We start from the raw sequence: 16,859 nt of genomic DNA, 5'->3' as shown, positions 1-16,859 counted from the left end.
CTCATGCTAAAACAAGACACATCAACACAATTAGTCTCCTCTGCAGCCATGCTGGAGGCTGTGGGAGGTTGTACTTTGGCCCATTGGGGATTTGAGCTAAATGCTAACAATACTAAGCTAACAGTAAGTTAATCTTGATCACAATCTCAAGTGTGAACATTTGCTAATTAGCATTTAACTCAAAGTTTCACCAAGGCGGATGAAAATTTTATTTTTTTCCAGACCGGTGGTTATTAATAAAAAATGTAGGCAAAATGTAACATTTTATGGTTTTATTTAAATACTTAAATAAGGCTGGACAAACTAAAAACCTTTAGAGTTTTTACGACAACTCAAGGCTACCACAGGTTCTCTGTCATGTTGGAATGGGAGGGTGAGGTCAGGAGTGTCAGATGCAACCTGCAACTTCACCACTAGATGTCCCTTAATTCCACACTGCACCTTTAAGAAAATGTTTAGAAAATGAAATGAATGATTTGAATCAAAAAAATGCACAAAAACAGAAAAGAAAGAGGTAAAACAACAGAGTTAAAACAATTATAAAAGCACAGGATGGCTGGAAATTGCAAGATCTAAGTAAAGGGAAATGTTTAAAGTTTTCTTTTAAAGAACCGAGCTTCCTTTATTTGAACCGAACAAGAACACCAAGTTATGATAAAGATGTTTAAAACCCTCACCAGTTTCCCCCGCTGCTGCTGCTGCTTCTCCTCCGCAGACTCTCCCCGTGTGGGCGGGTCGGAGCCGCCGCCCCCTGCCGGCTCGCGGGCACCGCTGGGAGGGGACGAGGGGCAGGACGAGCCCATCGAGGCAACCCGGAAAAACTTTGGTAGTTCAGCGGGAGGGATTGGCCTCAACTGTTCGTGTCACCGCATCCACACCGGACCTGAAGCCCGCGGCGCTGAGAGGGGATGCTGGGGGTCGCAGGAATGACGGGCAGGTAAAGTGTGATCTCTCCGTTCCGCTCGGGAAGACGTTAACAACTTCAGGCCGATGGTCCGTTAGCTCCGGAGGCTCTCAAGCTCAAGCTAACGGTGCGTTAGCTTGCCAACGAAAGCATTGGGGCACAGTTAGCTCACCGCTACCTCCATGCTGCTAGATGCCCAGGTTGCTAAGTATTTGAAATATGTAAGTAACGATATATGTTTATGTTCATAGCAAAAATCCAAGCGTTTGTTCACTGTTGATTTGTTATTGTTGGTTAATCAACATTAGCGTAACTGGACCTAAGCCTGAAACATGCTTCTGCGTGTTTCTAACTGTTGGGACTGTTGGGTTAGCATGCGAGTTAGCTCTAACTTTAGGTAAAATTAAGTTTATTATTAAAACGTTTTGCCATCATCAAACGTCTCTGAACTTAATTAAAGTAAGGTAGTTAAAGACTAATGTCATACCTGAACTAACTTCATATTACGTTTGGTTGGGTTTGTTAAATTCAATATATAATGTCACTTTATACATATTTATGTTCAAGAGGAAGCCTAAACTGGAATCATGATAATAATGAGGTCAGTTGTCGCTCATTTTTTAACTTGGTTAATATGCATTTAACTTAGATAATTGGTGGGTTAATCTGTGTGTCTCTGAGGGTGTATAAGGGCTGCAACAATTCCCATGGTCAACTAATATGCAGATGATTTTTCTATCTGGAATAGTTTAATTAGTTTTTTTCGTAAACTGCCAGAGAACAATGTAAGCTGCAACCGGGTTTACCCGAGTCTTAATATAATCAAATGAATATTCTAAAATCTGCAAAATATTGAGATACAAAGATAATCAGTAAATCATTCCACTCGAAAGGCTTCCACCAGTTGTTTGGAACCAATGTTTACCGATAATCAATTATCGTTATAATTGGTGATCAATTTTCTGTCAATTAAGAGGGAGTAAATCAATTTGATTGTCATAGCTCTATTGTTTATATGTGTGTAAGGAGGAGAGGCTGCAGTGTCTCAGCTCGGCTTCAGTACCTCCACATCTTGACCATATTAGGCAATGACTTTGCTGTGAGTAAGTGTTGAGCAAGTTCCTCATGATGCACACATCATTTGTATTCCCTGAGCTGACGGCAGCTGAAAGGAGCTCAGCTGCTCGTGTGGGAGTGATGTGTGAAATGATGAACACTGGTCCAGCCTCACATCCCAGTAATTTGTCACCGGGGCTCTGGGGGAGGTAAATGCACTAATAGGTATTTTCTTGTCTCTTGCAACAGCATCGCTAATGCCCTGGCCAATGCGGCCTGCGAGCGATGTAAGAGTGGCTTCGCTCCGACAGAGAAAATTGTCAACAGTAATGGGGAGCTGTACCACGAGCACTGCTTTGTGTGTGCCCAGTGCTTCCAGCAGTTTCCAGAGGGACTCTTCTATGAGGTAGAGCACTCAGATAAACTGCAGCCATCACCATAATTCATTTCACAATGATGAGCGGTGGTGCGAGTGGTAACGATTTTTCCACGGCTCTATTATACAGAGCATGTTGTCTGTGAATGTATCCTAACCTCCTTCTCCTCCCAGTTTGAAGGAAGGAAATACTGTGAACATGACTTCCAGATTCTCTTTGCTCCTTGCTGTCACCAGTGTGGTGAGTGTTACAGTTTCTCATAGGGTCATTTTAGCAGGGTGTAAAAAGTATAAATTCCATAATCTGAATTCTAGGCCCTGAATATTATTATTATCATTGTTTTTATTATTATTGTCTTAAATACATTAGTTATGTTTTAATGTTAATGTTAATTGAACTGTACTCCTGTCACACTGAAGTCACATCACAGTCAGACCATGTGTACTTTTGATTTTATTATATGGGGACTGAAGCCACATAAGAAAATATGACTTTCCCACTTATAAAGAGAGAAGAGGCTTGTTTTGGCCTTTTTGGATTTGGCACAGATTAATATGAAATTGTTACCTTGTCTGGCATTGGCAGATATAACACGATTAATACGGTGGTCTGCCAAACTTTTCGGTCGGTCCCTGATAAAGAACATAGAGATGTACAGTATCTGGAGATGTCGCAGACATTTCAGAACAAAGCACTTTATAACAGAGCATTCACAGCACCTCCTCCTCTCTATACCACTGGACCACAGTGCTTATGTCTATCTAAGAATCCCTGACCTTCATATTTAGTTTGTGAGATCAGCTTCAAATGTGTCCTCACTGAACCTCAAGTATATAAACACTTTCACTTAGAACCTCCCACTTGCATTTAGATCACCCAAGATACCTTTTAGTGCCATGTAAGATTAATTTAAATACAGCTCGAGGGTGTCCAGGGACAGACACATGCTCTGATTAAATTAAATGGACAATTAAAATGCATTCACCATTCAAGTGTCTCTTTGAGAACACTATAGAAAGCACTGCAGTGCATTGTAGTAACTGCAGGACTCCTATGTGATGGACTGCACGTTATTGACTGCTATACAGTAATAAAAGAAGAAAAGCTTCTAGCTCAGGCAATATTGGAAAAGACAAACTTATACTTTCCTTAAGATGACCTCTCACTTGTGGTTTCCCTCAGGGGAGTTCATCATCGGTCGTGTCATTAAGGCCATGAACAATAGTTGGCACCCAGACTGCTTCTGCTGTGACATTTGCCAGGCGGTGCTTGCAGACGTGGGATTTGTCAAAAATGCTGGCAGGCAAGTATCCCATCTTATTACAGACTTAATATAAGACTGTGACAGCCTGTGGAAGATGTGGTTACGCACACAATGGGCCCAGTGACTCACTCACTGCTCCTTCCTAGCGAATATGTTGGAGTTTGGAGCAGCTGTGACTGAGCCTGCAGACCACTAAACTTTATTCTCCTCTATTTCAGGCACCTCTGTCGCCCGTGCCATAACCGTGAGAAAGCTCGTGGCCTCGGCAAGTACATCTGCCAGAAGTGCCATTCAATCATAGAGGAGCAGCCACTGATCTTTAAGAATGATCCCTATCATCCGGACCACTTCAACTGCAACAACTGTGGGTCAGTCTCAACATTGCAGCTCATTATTTTTAACAGAAAACCCCAACTCGAGGGAATATCCACTCAATAGGGTCCAGTCTTTCCCTGGAGTTTGCCTTTCACATATGAACAATGCAGCAGGATATTCTCTGGTCAGACATGTTCCCAACAACACTGAAATCTCCCGGAGCATTAAGGCAAGGAGTGGTGCAGCAAACTAATTTCGCTGTGAAGATCAAGGTTATTTACAGTTCATCATCAAAGGTGTCGGCCCGTATCACCAGAAGCTCTTGAATGTCTCTGTCTCTCCAAGTTGACACCTTTCGTCTGGGTCTTCATCGAGTATGAATAAAACTCATAATAGCGACTTCAAAGACGGTTTTCTTTTATTTATGTTTGACCTTTTCTCTATCCACAGGAAGGAATTGACTTCAGATGCCAGGGAACTAAAGGGAGAGCTTTACTGTTTGCCCTGCCACGACAAAATGGGTGTACCAATCTGTGGTGCCTGCAGGAGACCCATCGAGGGGCGTGTTGTCAATGCCATGGGCAAGCAGTGGCATGTGGAGGTTTGTGAACAAGAACTCAGACTATTTATTATATAACAGTGGCTAAGGTGTTGCATTCCTGCATTTTCAGAGTCATGTTTATATGCTTATATTCCTGCTTGTTATTTTGAGGCCTACGCATTTGTCCCTCCTAAATAAAGCGTAAAGGCCACACTTGCATGCCAATCATGTGTTCACGGTTTAGCATTTGTTTGGAAGAAATAAAGATAAGCATTGTATGTTTATTTTATTTTATTCAGTAATTGGATTGCACAGAAAATTGAAAGTGTTACTCATCCAAACATAATCTTTGCATTAAGCTTCCAATTTGAGGTGTCCAGATTCCCAGAGTTGCACATAATGGGCTATTAAACACAAAAAGCTAATAGAATAATTAAGAATGATTAACAAAATGATGTGCTGTTAATTTATGCAAAACTTAGCACATGTCTCTGTGAAAATTGTATTGCACATTGTCAGCTGGACGACAGGAAATGGGCTTTAGAGGGACTCCTGACACATGAATAAAAGTGGACAAATGTCATTAAGGCCACCTTTTTACATTTCATATTATGTGCAATGTTGCCTTGGCACAAAAGCAGAATAAGAATCTATTTACCATTACTTATGCACAGGAAAATGAATTCATTAAATTAACCACTTTAAAACCGAAACACTGTAAATGAGCTAATTTGATTTGAGGCAGTCGGAGAGATGTGAGCGCTTGTAAAAAAGATTGTTTCTCCTGAGGCAGAGCATAGCAGAACAAATTGTGTGTTCGTCTGTCTGCCTGCAGGCGGCAGAATTTTAAACTGCTCAACAAAAACAACACTATCAAAAGTGTATAGAAGTCGGATTCATTCTGAAAAACGGTCATTAGCTGGAATTAAATTAGCGACCAACTACTTCATGAACTTTTATTTAGCGGGCATTAGAAAGGTAGCATTGCTCACGTAGTGTGGCATTGCTCACGTAGCATGTGAAACCTGAGTCAGTTTCACATGCCTTTGTTAGGAGTCTCCCTTCTTGCCTTCAGCAACCTTTTGTTTTTGTCCACAGCATTTTGTGTGTGCCAAGTGTGAGAAACCTTTCCTTGGCCATCGCCACTATGAGAGAAAGGGGTTGGCGTACTGCGAGACGCATTATAACCAGGTAAGAAAAAGGCCCAGAGAAAAGAATGGCTTCAAGCACATGACGGACATGATGATGTGGGTAAAGTCCCAGAAAAACAGAGTACACAACTAATAGCATCTTATCGCTTCACCAAATACATGTTGTGTTTGCTGGCTGAACCCCTAATCTCCTTGTTTTTCTATTAAGCTCTTCGGCGATGTGTGCTATCACTGCAACCGTGTGATTGAGGGCGATGGTGAGTATAAATATAATAAAGCTCATATCTAGTACAGAGTTTAATAGTAATGAGGACAGAATGTTGCTTGAAGATACCAACAGTTTGGGGATTCTTCTTCTTTCGCCTCCACAGTCGTGTCTGCCCTGAACAAGGCCTGGTGTGTCAGTTGTTTCTCCTGCTCCACCTGCAACACCAAACTCACTCTCAGGTAAGTGATGCTCATTAACAGCTTCTTTACTAACATGTTGTGTATAACACTAACAGCGGATCCTCTCAGACCTGGTATTAACATCTGTCCTGAGAGATCACAAGTGGTCAGCCTTAGGGTTGTGTATTCCTAAATGTGTCTCATGTGACCACTTGTGATCTGATCCCACCTCAGAACTATTGTTAAAACCAGGTCCGAACAGAGTCACAGTTCTATGTAACACTCCCACTTTGCGTGTCCTGACCTAACACCTGGCTCCTACGACTCCTCCCTCTTTGACTCCTCTCCCTTTCCTGCCCCCCCACCACCCTTTTCCTCCAATTTCTCTTCTTTCATGCTTCACTTGCTGCGTCTACGGTAATTCAGAGATAAGTTTGTTGAAATTGACCTGAGGCCAGTGTGCAAGCACTGCTATGAGCGCATGCCCGAGGAGCTGAAGCGCCGCCTGGCTCGACGTGAGCGTGATGCCAAGGACCGCAAGAAAAAACCTGCTGTGTGTCTGTAGAGTTATTATTCTTTACGAGTCGCCACTCCGTCCGTTGGTTGGTGTTATCTCTGTCTTCCTCTTTTTTTCTGTTCTGCTCCTTGTTCTCTCCCTTGACAGTGCTGCATCATATCATTCTTTATTTTCTTAGGTCAAACCAGGACTCCGGATATGTTTTATTGGTATAAATCTCAGGACTAGAGCCGTATATTAAACACAAGTTTTTCCCGATTGCTTCTTATGAGAAGCTTTAGCTTCCATCAAGACTTTAAAAAAATTAGATAAGCAATTGCTACATTGCAGTAAAGGGCAATGCTATAATAAGGATAATTTCAATGGATCCCATTATAAATCAAGATGATAAGATGGTGAATTACCTACTAAAAGTATGGCTTTAATTATAACATAATTCAAAGTGAGGAGATGATGACTTTGAATAAATTCTAACCTGCTGTGGTAATAATATTTATATAAAGAACTATGCAGGTGGGGGGCAGATCTGGAAAGGTTAATGTATGCCAGAGACAAGTCATTAAATAAATATTTTGCATTTACATGGTGTGTTGTTTTTCCTTTGCAGAAATAAGTTTGTTGAGTTTGACATGAAGCCTGTCTGTAAAAAGTGCTACGAGAAGTTTCCTCTGGAGCTGAAGAAAAGGCTCAAGAAGCTCGCAGAGTCGCTGGCACGCAAGTGAGCTGCGTCCGGGAGACGACCTTGAAAGTAGGGTGACTATAGTCCTGCTGTGCCTGTGGTAATAAAATACCTGCTGCCTTACAACACGAGAGCCCGGCATTACACTAGTATATCAATATGAAATCAGGGATCCATTAAAAAATATGGACATATAAAAATACACCAGTGGGGTCAATGTGTCTGTTAGCAGATAGATGTATTTTTTATACATTCCTAAACTAAATTGTTCACATTTTGTTTCCTCTCCTGTCCAAGAAAAGTGACTTTAATTTACTGCAGCTCTGTCTAAAACTTTTTATTGAATTTGAATCTTGCATTATAATTACCTTGAATATATGAACTGTGTCTTACAATGCAAACTCATGCCTTAGTGTAGCTGTCTTATTTAGATAAAGTATCGACTGAAAGAAGATGTTTACTCGACTTTTCACCACAACCACTGTAGTGTCTCTTCTCCCGTATCCTCTCGCATTTAAATAATGTTGCAAGAAAACAATATAAATTCTGGTGTCAAGACTCATCTGCAAAAAATTAAGTGTCAATTATTCCACACCTGGATGGATATATATATATATATATAATATATGTCAGAAGTTTCTATGTAATGATTGTAACTGTTTGCTTCTTGCCACTTATCAGTCTGTCGTGACAGATAAATAATCCATCGGTACTTATTTTATTCAAATAGTTAGTCTATGGTTGTTAATTCTTCCAATCGTCCCATAATCTTAATATTTACAAAGAGTCCATTGGGAGAAAAGATAAGGAAACAAAGTAATCTTTTAAGGTGACCTGTTATTTGGACTGTATGCTCAGTGTAATGTTATTGCTTGTACTGTGAATGCCTGGAGTTTGCCACTGTTATATTTAGCCAAATTTCTGCAGGGAAACGGTTCAAAGCGAAACGACAAAATTAACCTTCTGCTTATTAACTAACATGTGAACGCTTTGATGGTAAAATATCATGAATGAGTCAGCACATTGTTTGCAGATAGGAAAGTGCGCTTTAAAAAAGTGGCCTACAACAAAAAATATATATTTGTGTAGATGGAGCATTTTTTATTACGGTTTTGCATATTTCACATGTCAGAGTTTACATTAAAATGTTTGCATGAAATGGAGAATGACAATTCATTGCAGAGATATACAGTGTTTGGTTTTCTGTTGAATGATCAATAAACGTTGCCTGAACTCATCACAATGGATTTGAGTTGATGAAAGGACCAATTAAATTGTGGCCGTGTCCTTTCAGGCTCGGAAAATGAGGCCTCCTGTGACTCTGAATCATGGTGATGTCCACATCCTAAACTTTCTCCCACTTTAATTTAGGCTTTCAAAACTTTTGGGAAGCGTTTTGAGCGTACGAACATCAAGCACCTAGAAACTCTTTTCAGATTGCACAGTAAAGTTACAGTACATATGGAATGAAAGCCATAAACTTTTTAAAACAAGAATAAAAGACATAAAAACTACCCTCGTGTGGGAGTCTTTTGCATGAGCGAGCCTCTTTTTCAACCTCAAAGTGAACTACATCATTCTGTGAATTGTTAATGGACTAAAAAAGATTTATTTCCAAGTATGGAAGTCATGAAATATGTAATTTTACACTTAAACAGAACTTAAGTGGTTAAGCAAGGGTCTGAATTGCATCTCATAAAGAGCTCACAGCTTTAATTCCACATCCCTTCTTGTTTGGTAGCTATTCTTCTCACAAAGACGTAAAAGTAAAACAAGAAAAAGTAAACAGTGTCTCATAAAAGGCCCCTTTCACTGCAGACATTTTGATATGTCACAGTATTCAAAGTTTTACTGACAAAGTAAACAACAGCTCCGTTCTTTCCAATTGTCACAATAAGCCATAACAGTGTGACAGTGACGCAATATGAGCACAATACCAGGACTTAACAAATGAAATCTAAATGCAATTTATTGAGTCATCAAGGCTCAGTAGCTCATCGTGCTCCTGTTGAGAACACAGGGAGTGATGAGCTGATATCCCTTCATGGGTTTCGGGGGGGGGGAGTTAAGCAAAGTGGTGCTCTATATTTAGGGAGAGGGGGGTTATCTATTTTAATGACAGTGATCCTCTTCCTGTGTGCAAATGTGCCATCTTGGGCTTTCTGTTGCCCATGATCATTTTGAATGACTGAAGAAATATAATTAAGCTGGAGCAGAATGACAATGGGTGCAGTCGGATTAACCTGCGGTGCTGACACAGGCGTTATTCCACACATCATAGTTAGAGTATCAGTATTCCCTGACCTACTCCTAGTCTTTATGCTATTATAATATACAATATTTACCTGCTGGCTATAGTTTCACATTTACCACTGACACCATAGACTGAGACATGAGAGCGGTCAGGATCTTCTCATCTAACCTTGGCAAGAAACAGATAACAAACCTTTAATCATTCATCTGTAACACAAACATTTATCAAATATATATTTTCATGATATTTGTCGCTAATGGTTCACATGCAGATCGTGATTTTATGCACATCCGACTTACTTCCTACATAGAGCTGCCAGCCAGACTGGCACTGGACGAGTAATGATGCTGCTTATGGGCTTTGAATCTCAGGAGCTGGTTTTGAGGATGAGGGGGAGCCGGCAGCAGGTTCTTGTTCTGAGCTCGGAGGTGTGATGCTGAACTCAGGAAGTGCAGTCTGAAAGACGCCCACTCTCCGTAGGTCATGTCCAAGAGGTCTTTTAGGTCGTCTATGTTACCAAAGAGCAGTGCCATACCATTGAGGCCATTGCTCTCCACTTTATCGATATACTTGCTGGGGTATTTCATCCTCTCCAACTAGGGCGAAGAAAAGACATTTAAATGATTGTAAATGTACTTCCTGTTACAAAATGAAATGATCTAAAATAATCACCTTCTGTTGCATCTGATTTTGATTTACAGCATCATGAGAGGTGACAAAACAAATTACTCTGAATAAATAACAAGTCATAGTTAAATAGTTCTATTTGTTGTTAATGGGGAGGTCTGCTGTTGTTACTGTAATGATTTCAAATAAACTATTCATGCACGGGGGATACACAGGGAACTACGCAGGTATCTAATATTTTTTAACCTCTTTAGGTCTATTACTGCGGAACTGTATTGAGTTAACAGCTGTTCCGGTTGCCTTTAATGTGAAGCAATCTCTGGAAGCTTAGGTTAGTGCAAAAACAGACTTCTCTGTTTTTAACAGTGGGTGACTATTCAATTTTACAGGGAGAAATTGAGACATTGAGAAGCAGCCGCCACATTGAGCTGTTCGATGAAGAGCTGCAGGCGCCGGGCGGCATGACTCCAACCCGCTCGTCTGAGTGCGCTCTACAGTTAATGCTCATGGCTCGATGGGAAAAGGTTGATTATTGACCGACTTCAAAACGTGACTTTGTTTGGCACGATTTTAACTTTAAAAAAAAGGGTCTTACCTCTTTGCATACACCCTCTGTATCCATATTGATAATAGTTGTGATTGGTAGAGGAGCCAGGTCCCTCATCCAACCAGAATCCTTCAGCCTGGACGTCCCTCTCATCTGAGCCAGCTCCTTCCTGATTGTGTGATCCAGGTTCACCGTCACCCCTTCAAATGTCTTCAAGTCCTTCACGGTGAACTGGAAATCTACAGTGAGAAACCTTTCAAACATCTCAGGATCTCCGTCCTGCTCGAGGAGGTCCTCGATCTGTGCACTCATCACGTAGAGCTCTGCCTTGGACTCTCTGAAGACTTCCCACAAGGACTTTGAGTCGTCCGTGTCGTCCGAGCACTTACAATCAATAGCTGCTCTCTGCTCAGCATCTTCCGCGCACTGGATGATCCAGCTCAGGCGGCAGGGCCACTGATTGGCTAAGACCACCCATGCTGCAATGTTCTCTGGTTGAGGAAGCTGTTTTTTCAAGGCTATCATGATGATCACGGTCACGCGAATGGCGTTGATCACCCTCCTCATGGACATGGCATCATCTGACATGTACTGGTCTATATTTCTTTTATTGTTGGTCAGGATGCTCCTCAACAGTGTCTCTACTTCCTCTTCATTTACATCCAATTCTGCTGTAGTTGTATCGGTTAGTGAATTTAACTCTTCCAGTGGAATAAGTACTTCTGTTATATCTGAGGAAGATTTGTTTTTGGGCTCCCCTGTTCTCTGATTATCTTTCTCCACGCTCATCTCCTCAGGGATTTTTGAATTGCCAATGAGGCTGTAATATAGACTGTGCTTTGAATCAGCGCACAGTGGTGGGATAGTGAAGGCCAGAGTAACTATGCGGTTCAACAACGCATGAGCTCTGTCCTCTTCGCTGAAACAGTCGTCTGCAAAGTTCACTTTCTGCACAAGAATATCTGGGTCCACTGCCAGGATAGAAATAAACGGACTCTCCTCGTCTGAGAGCAGAATGTTGATGGCATCCAGAACTGCCACAATTTTCTTAGGCGTGCAGCGGTCCAGATTGGTGATCTTCAGCACCACTCGAATCCTTCTCCTCTCAAATAACTCCACAAACTGGATGAAGCGACACAGGAACCACATTTCCTTTCTCACCTCATTCATGAAACCAAGTTGGTTGCTCACCTTCTTGTTGTCCATCCCCTTGTTAATGTTCCGTTCCTGGTTGACAATGAGGTTCTTAACCATTAGAAAGGTGAATTTGACTGCACCTGCTGCTGGGACTCCCACCATAGCAATGATCAGGCCCTCTAGCATATCCACATCATTCTTTTCTTTATTCGCATCCCCATCTGGCTCATCTGGATTGAGAAGACCAAATATCAAAAGGAATACCAGGATGATGACTGGTACCAAAAGAAGGACCAGAACGAGACACCACAAAGGGCAGCAGCAGATCTTCTTGGACCTCCAGTTGTTCGAACCATTCTCCACAATCTTCAAATTTTTGTACAAACAAAACAGAACAAAAAGCAGGTTACACACCACAGGCATGCATTTAGCAAAGGAGACAGCAATTCTGATTGGTTTGTTGGTTGGTAGTTCACTGATTGAAATATCTTGACAATTATTTGTTGGCCATGTAGTTTTGTACAAACTGGGGGGTAGAGTGGGCGTTCTCCAACATGAATGTTGCCAGTTCAAACCCCACTCTTCCCCATCTGCATGCTGAAGTGTCCTTGGCAAGATACTGAACCCCTAAGTGGCAGTCATAAATGTTGAGTATACTAAAAATGTAAGTTGCTCTGGACAAAAGCATCAGCTAAATGATATGTAATGTAATACCCCGACAAAAAATCGGTATGAATGTGTTGATCCCTGACTTTACCTCCATCAGAATAAGCTGTTTAAATTGTGAGATTAAAAAATGAAATTATATATCATTCTTGATATATTGTAAATTTTACCTGTGATTTTCTGACTATTCATCAGGGACCATCAATAAGGCAACATTTTCCTTTATCCAAAATATGTCTTCTATATCCAGAAATATGAAAGGTCTGCCACAGAGATTTAGTTTACCTATCAATATTAAATCTCTGTGGCATCAACAAGCCACATGTGTGAAACTTTAACAGTGATGTACCTAACTCAACAGAACTAGTTGTCATAGCGTACAGCACTTCCTTTATGACCAATGGCCGTATAGCCATTAACCCTGGCTTTGCTTCTTCGGTTCCACTAACCAATAGCTCAACCTAAGTGACTCCTGTGTGAGCATGTTAGCATCTTGATGTCAGCATCTGGCTGTGGCCGTAGATTCTGTCTTTGGTCGCAGTATAAAAAGATACAAGGATTCACAAACCTTCTTCTTTAATTCCTCCTCTTCATCATGTTGAGCCACCCGGTAGAGTCCAAGCTGTAATTTCCCAAAGTTTATCTGCATGGCCTCGAACAGTCGTATGGCTAGCCCGGCCCAAAGCAGGTCACTGCCTGCGAAGTGCCAGGCACTGAAATCTACATAAATGAACCGGATGTTATGGAGCTGCTGGTTGGTCTTGGTCCATACAGGCCTGTAGAAGAGCAGTCGACCAATGAGTCCAAAGAAGCCTGTGATTGAAGGTTTAGCCGAGCAAGGTTTTCCTTTGTGTTCATTCTCGATCTTCACCGCCTCCTCGTCCATGAACACTAAGGGAAAACATATGTTCATGTTGGGATAAAATATACATATCACGGCAGATAAATCTCACAACATGTTAAACAACATGTTGTGAGGCTTGTCACTTAAACCACAGTCTGCTTAAGCCTGACTCCACTGCAGAAACACAAAGTTATCCACAATAAAAAAAATTATTATGATGTGACCATCAAGTCGGTTCCAACATCTGGAATATTATCTTCCAAGGTTTAAAAAGAAATCATTACAGCAACCCTGTAGTGTTAGACCTTCGGGGGAACAAATAGACAACCTTAAACTTTTCTCCTTGAGCCCGTTGCTGCAGCTGCACATGTTCCATTCAGCCTGTTCAATGTCACGTACGGCACATATGAAATAAAATCTTTTATGTTGGAATCCTAAGATATTCGAATGTACAAGGTGACTACGTGTTCTGACGTCTCTGAATAGGTGAGTTGTTACAGGCTATGTCAAGGATGTTCTGACCTCAATCCTTGTTTTTTTATGGTTGGTTTGATTGTCAACAGGATTATGTAAAAACTACTGAATCGATATGTAACCAAGCTTAGTTGAAATGATGAATGAGCCACGAAAGAACCCATTCGATTTAGCTTTGGATCTGAAAGAAAGGGGCTGATCCAGGAATTTTTTTCGTCAATTTCATTAACATTGCGTTCTTTATATGTTTTTGATTGTCGAGTGTCAATGTGTGAATCATCCAGCACATGAAACCACAACATGCTGGGATGCACACGGTCAGACACACGGTTCACCCACCTTCCATTTGCCCGAGGATCATGTTGATTCGGTTCTGACATGAAGAGTAGAGTCCCACGGTTGCAGGCGATGAAACCTTCGTCAGGGTCTTGGAGAGGGCGTACGCAAAAATATCATCTGCAAGTTCAGGAGAGAGAAAAACAGCATGGTGTCATTTTTAAATGTTCACGTATATTTAACCGAAGCCTTCATTCAGAGCACACTCCTTCCTCAATAACCTCCTCAGTGAGCTTAAGCTGGGAGAATTCTTGGCACACCTGTTCGATATGGGGCGTCAAACATGAGTGCACGTTAAACCTGAGAAAACAGGATCTCCAGTAGAGACGCTCACAGGATTAATTATTACAGACAATGTTCCTGATGAACGGAAAACGTGTTTTTCCTCAGTTTAGCATAATCATAGCGCAGGTACATGACAGGTGTTCATTCAGCCATTAATAAGGGTAACATTTGCACGAGTGAATATGTTCTGAGCATTAAACTTTCCATGGGCATTCAAATTTTCACAAAGCGAGAGTGGAGCTTATTCTGTGTTCTAAATATACACTTTTCTGTATAGTATTAACTGCCAAGGCTGCAATTTAGTCATTCAGTCTGTCAGTGTCTGTTTACTTTGCCTCTTCAATAATCTTCATGTCATTTCAGATCCTGCCACTCCCTCAGCCCTGCAGTGAACCCAGCCCACTCCATTGATTCCCCACACCCACCTGTGCATCTGCCTCCCATCCTCTCTTTACCAGCCCACCCCCACCAGAGGCCTGTACTACGAAGCGCTATTACAACTTCAAGTTTAGTTGTGGTTTCTCGCTCCTACAAAGCTGAATCCCTTCTTGCAGCCCACTCAACCTGCCAGGTCAGAGTCGGTCAACAGCCCAATGGCCAATCAGATCACTGGAAAACCAGAGTCAACATTATAGGATCTCAACAGGGACAAAAGACTGAACCACACGGGGAAAAAACTAAATAAAGAGCAACAGATCAGTGAAATTGTTTTTGTTTTTTGTTCCAGACTTCCAATCTGTCCACTTTGTTTCTACACAAAGAGACTTTATTTATAAAGACAGTTTAATCACACTAAATATATACATAACTAACAAAGACTTCTGGATTTTAAAAGTTTTCATTGAAAGTGTTGACGCTTTTACTCTTATTTCATCGCTACAGCAACATGAGGCGAATGATTGTGATTCTAATTGGAAATAATAATTAAACCCCCCCCCCACACACACACACTATATTTGTTTCTAAGGATTCATTAAATTTGATAGAATAGCTGCATACATTGCTCCCATAGAAATGTTCTGATGTGTCTTCACAGCTGCATCTTTCCAGCCTCCTTTCTGTCTGCATCCTGCACATGTGTTGACTTTCACCTTTTGTCCTGGTCGCCTGCGGTTGCTGTTGCTGCCTGCCTGTTGTTAAAGTCTCTCTCCAAGTCATATACTGTGATATCAATTTCAGTTATTATTGAATTCACCATGTTCATTCAGTTATTAAACTGGGGGAAAAACAGTGTATCATCGGCAATGACACTGTGTGGTGTCATCCAACCTTTGTTTTTGAACATCAATGTAATGTGGGATAAAACAAAATTTAATACAGCCCATAGGAGCCTGTGAAAACTGTAATGAGACTCCAATCAGCTGTGTGTGTATATGTGTGTGTGTGTGTCTGTGTGTGTCTGTAATTAGTGAAAACAACAACAAATGAAGGTTTTGATTAACCAGTCTGACAACTAGGAGCATCGGGTTCAAGAAATAAACCGATGTCAGATAACAAAGACAGATAGGCATCACATATTTCACTAAAACCACAATACTTTCCAAATTTCCATCCACATTATAAAGGTTAAAGGTAAATATGGACCCTATGTGCAGCATTGATAGAAACAAAGTCACTGAAAGAAGTTAATACAGACATGATGATGATACCACCACAAAAAAAGAATGAGCTAAACCGACCAAAGTATCAGAGTCTGGAGCCACTTATAATCACTGTGGTCCCAATTCAGATTCCTAGAGTGTTCACAAGTCGTCGGAGAGCATTTCAGAGACAATGTGAAAGTGAAAACAGAGCCCGTCTGAGGAGGCTAGAGAAGCTGAGTCACAGAGGTGTCATTACCTGCAGATCACTCACCTTTTGTTGGATTATACATGATGACTGGCTGGTGGGACGTGCAGCTTTCACAGAAAAGACTTTTTGACCTGAGGAGAATGAGGAGCAGCAGAGATCTCAGCTCAGGCAGTGCAGTGGAGAGCTGTGTGTGTGTGTGTGTGTGTGTGTGTGTGTGTGTGTCTGTCTGTGCGGGTTTGTGTAGTCACAGGTCCCTCCTCACTTTCCTGGCTCTATGTGAGGAATCGAAATCACCAAATGGGACAAACTGTGTACTTGTGTTTTTTTTTTTTAAATGGTGAGACTAGATATTATTTACGGTGTAGAAATATATTAGTAACAAACAAAGGAGAGAAGAAACCATTATAATTTAGGCACTATTATACTGAATGAGCCGTCTTACATCACAACTAAAGTTCAATTCATCTGCCAATGGAATAATGTTTGATTGTACTTTGGACTGTTTGGTTGTAATAAAAATTACATAACAACAACTTAATTAATTTGGTGGAAAAATGGTGTGCTGGTCAAGGAAGAACCCAATAAATCTTGGTGAGGATCCGGAATTGTTTTTTACACTTTCTTTAACATTGGGCTTTTCCAGGGAATCATTCACGGATCTTGAAAAGTCTGGCACTTTTAGGGGACTGGCATCTATGAGTCTGCAA

At 41.2% G+C, this 16,859-nt stretch overlaps 2 protein-coding genes across 4 annotated transcripts; one reads left to right on the top strand and one right to left on the bottom strand.

Annotated features, from left to right (window-relative positions):
- The first annotated feature begins 771 nt into the window (after positions 1 to 771).
- Positions 772 to 8,465, top strand: lims1 (LIM and senescent cell antigen-like domains 1). Of its 2 annotated transcripts, none has more exons than XM_062381337.1 (10): positions 772 to 937; positions 2,210 to 2,366; positions 2,511 to 2,577; positions 3,520 to 3,640; positions 3,820 to 3,969; positions 4,367 to 4,517; positions 5,556 to 5,648; positions 5,817 to 5,865; positions 5,980 to 6,055; positions 6,422 to 7,113. In XM_062381337.1, exons 1-10 carry the CDS (start codon positions 909 to 911, stop codon positions 6,558 to 6,560), a joined length of 1,032 nt encoding a protein of 343 aa, XP_062237321.1. In that variant the 5' UTR covers positions 772 to 908; the 3' UTR covers positions 6,561 to 7,113. The 2 variants fall into 2 exon arrangements, with proteins under 2 accessions (XP_062237321.1, XP_062237329.1); XM_062381345.1 differs by lacking the exon at positions 6,422 to 7,113 and adding an exon at positions 7,120 to 8,465 and having other exon boundaries at positions 777 to 937.
- A 379-nt stretch (positions 8,466 to 8,844) lies between these two features.
- Positions 8,845 to 16,277, bottom strand: nkpd1 (NTPase, KAP family P-loop domain containing 1). 2 transcript variants are annotated; one of them, XM_062381325.1, is made up of 6 exons: positions 16,216 to 16,277; positions 14,080 to 14,196; positions 12,991 to 13,313; positions 10,668 to 12,122; positions 9,745 to 10,041; positions 8,845 to 9,613 (listed from the first exon to the last, which is right to left on the bottom strand). In XM_062381325.1, the coding sequence occupies exons 1-5, from the start codon at positions 16,232 to 16,234 to the stop codon at positions 9,748 to 9,750; spliced, it is 2,208 nt and encodes a 735-aa protein (XP_062237309.1). In that variant the 5' UTR covers positions 16,235 to 16,277; the 3' UTR covers positions 8,845 to 9,613; positions 9,745 to 9,747. The 2 variants fall into 2 exon arrangements, with proteins under 2 accessions (XP_062237309.1, XP_062237300.1); XM_062381316.1 differs by having other exon boundaries at positions 8,845 to 10,041.
- Between the last annotated feature and the right edge of the window lie 582 nt (positions 16,278 to 16,859).

Source organism: Platichthys flesus, chromosome 1, assembly GCF_949316205.1.
Source record: "Platichthys flesus chromosome 1, fPlaFle2.1, whole genome shotgun sequence".
NCBI lineage: Eukaryota > Metazoa > Chordata > Actinopteri > Pleuronectiformes > Pleuronectidae > Platichthys > Platichthys flesus.
This window is presented reverse-complemented; position numbering and strand designations above follow the sequence as displayed.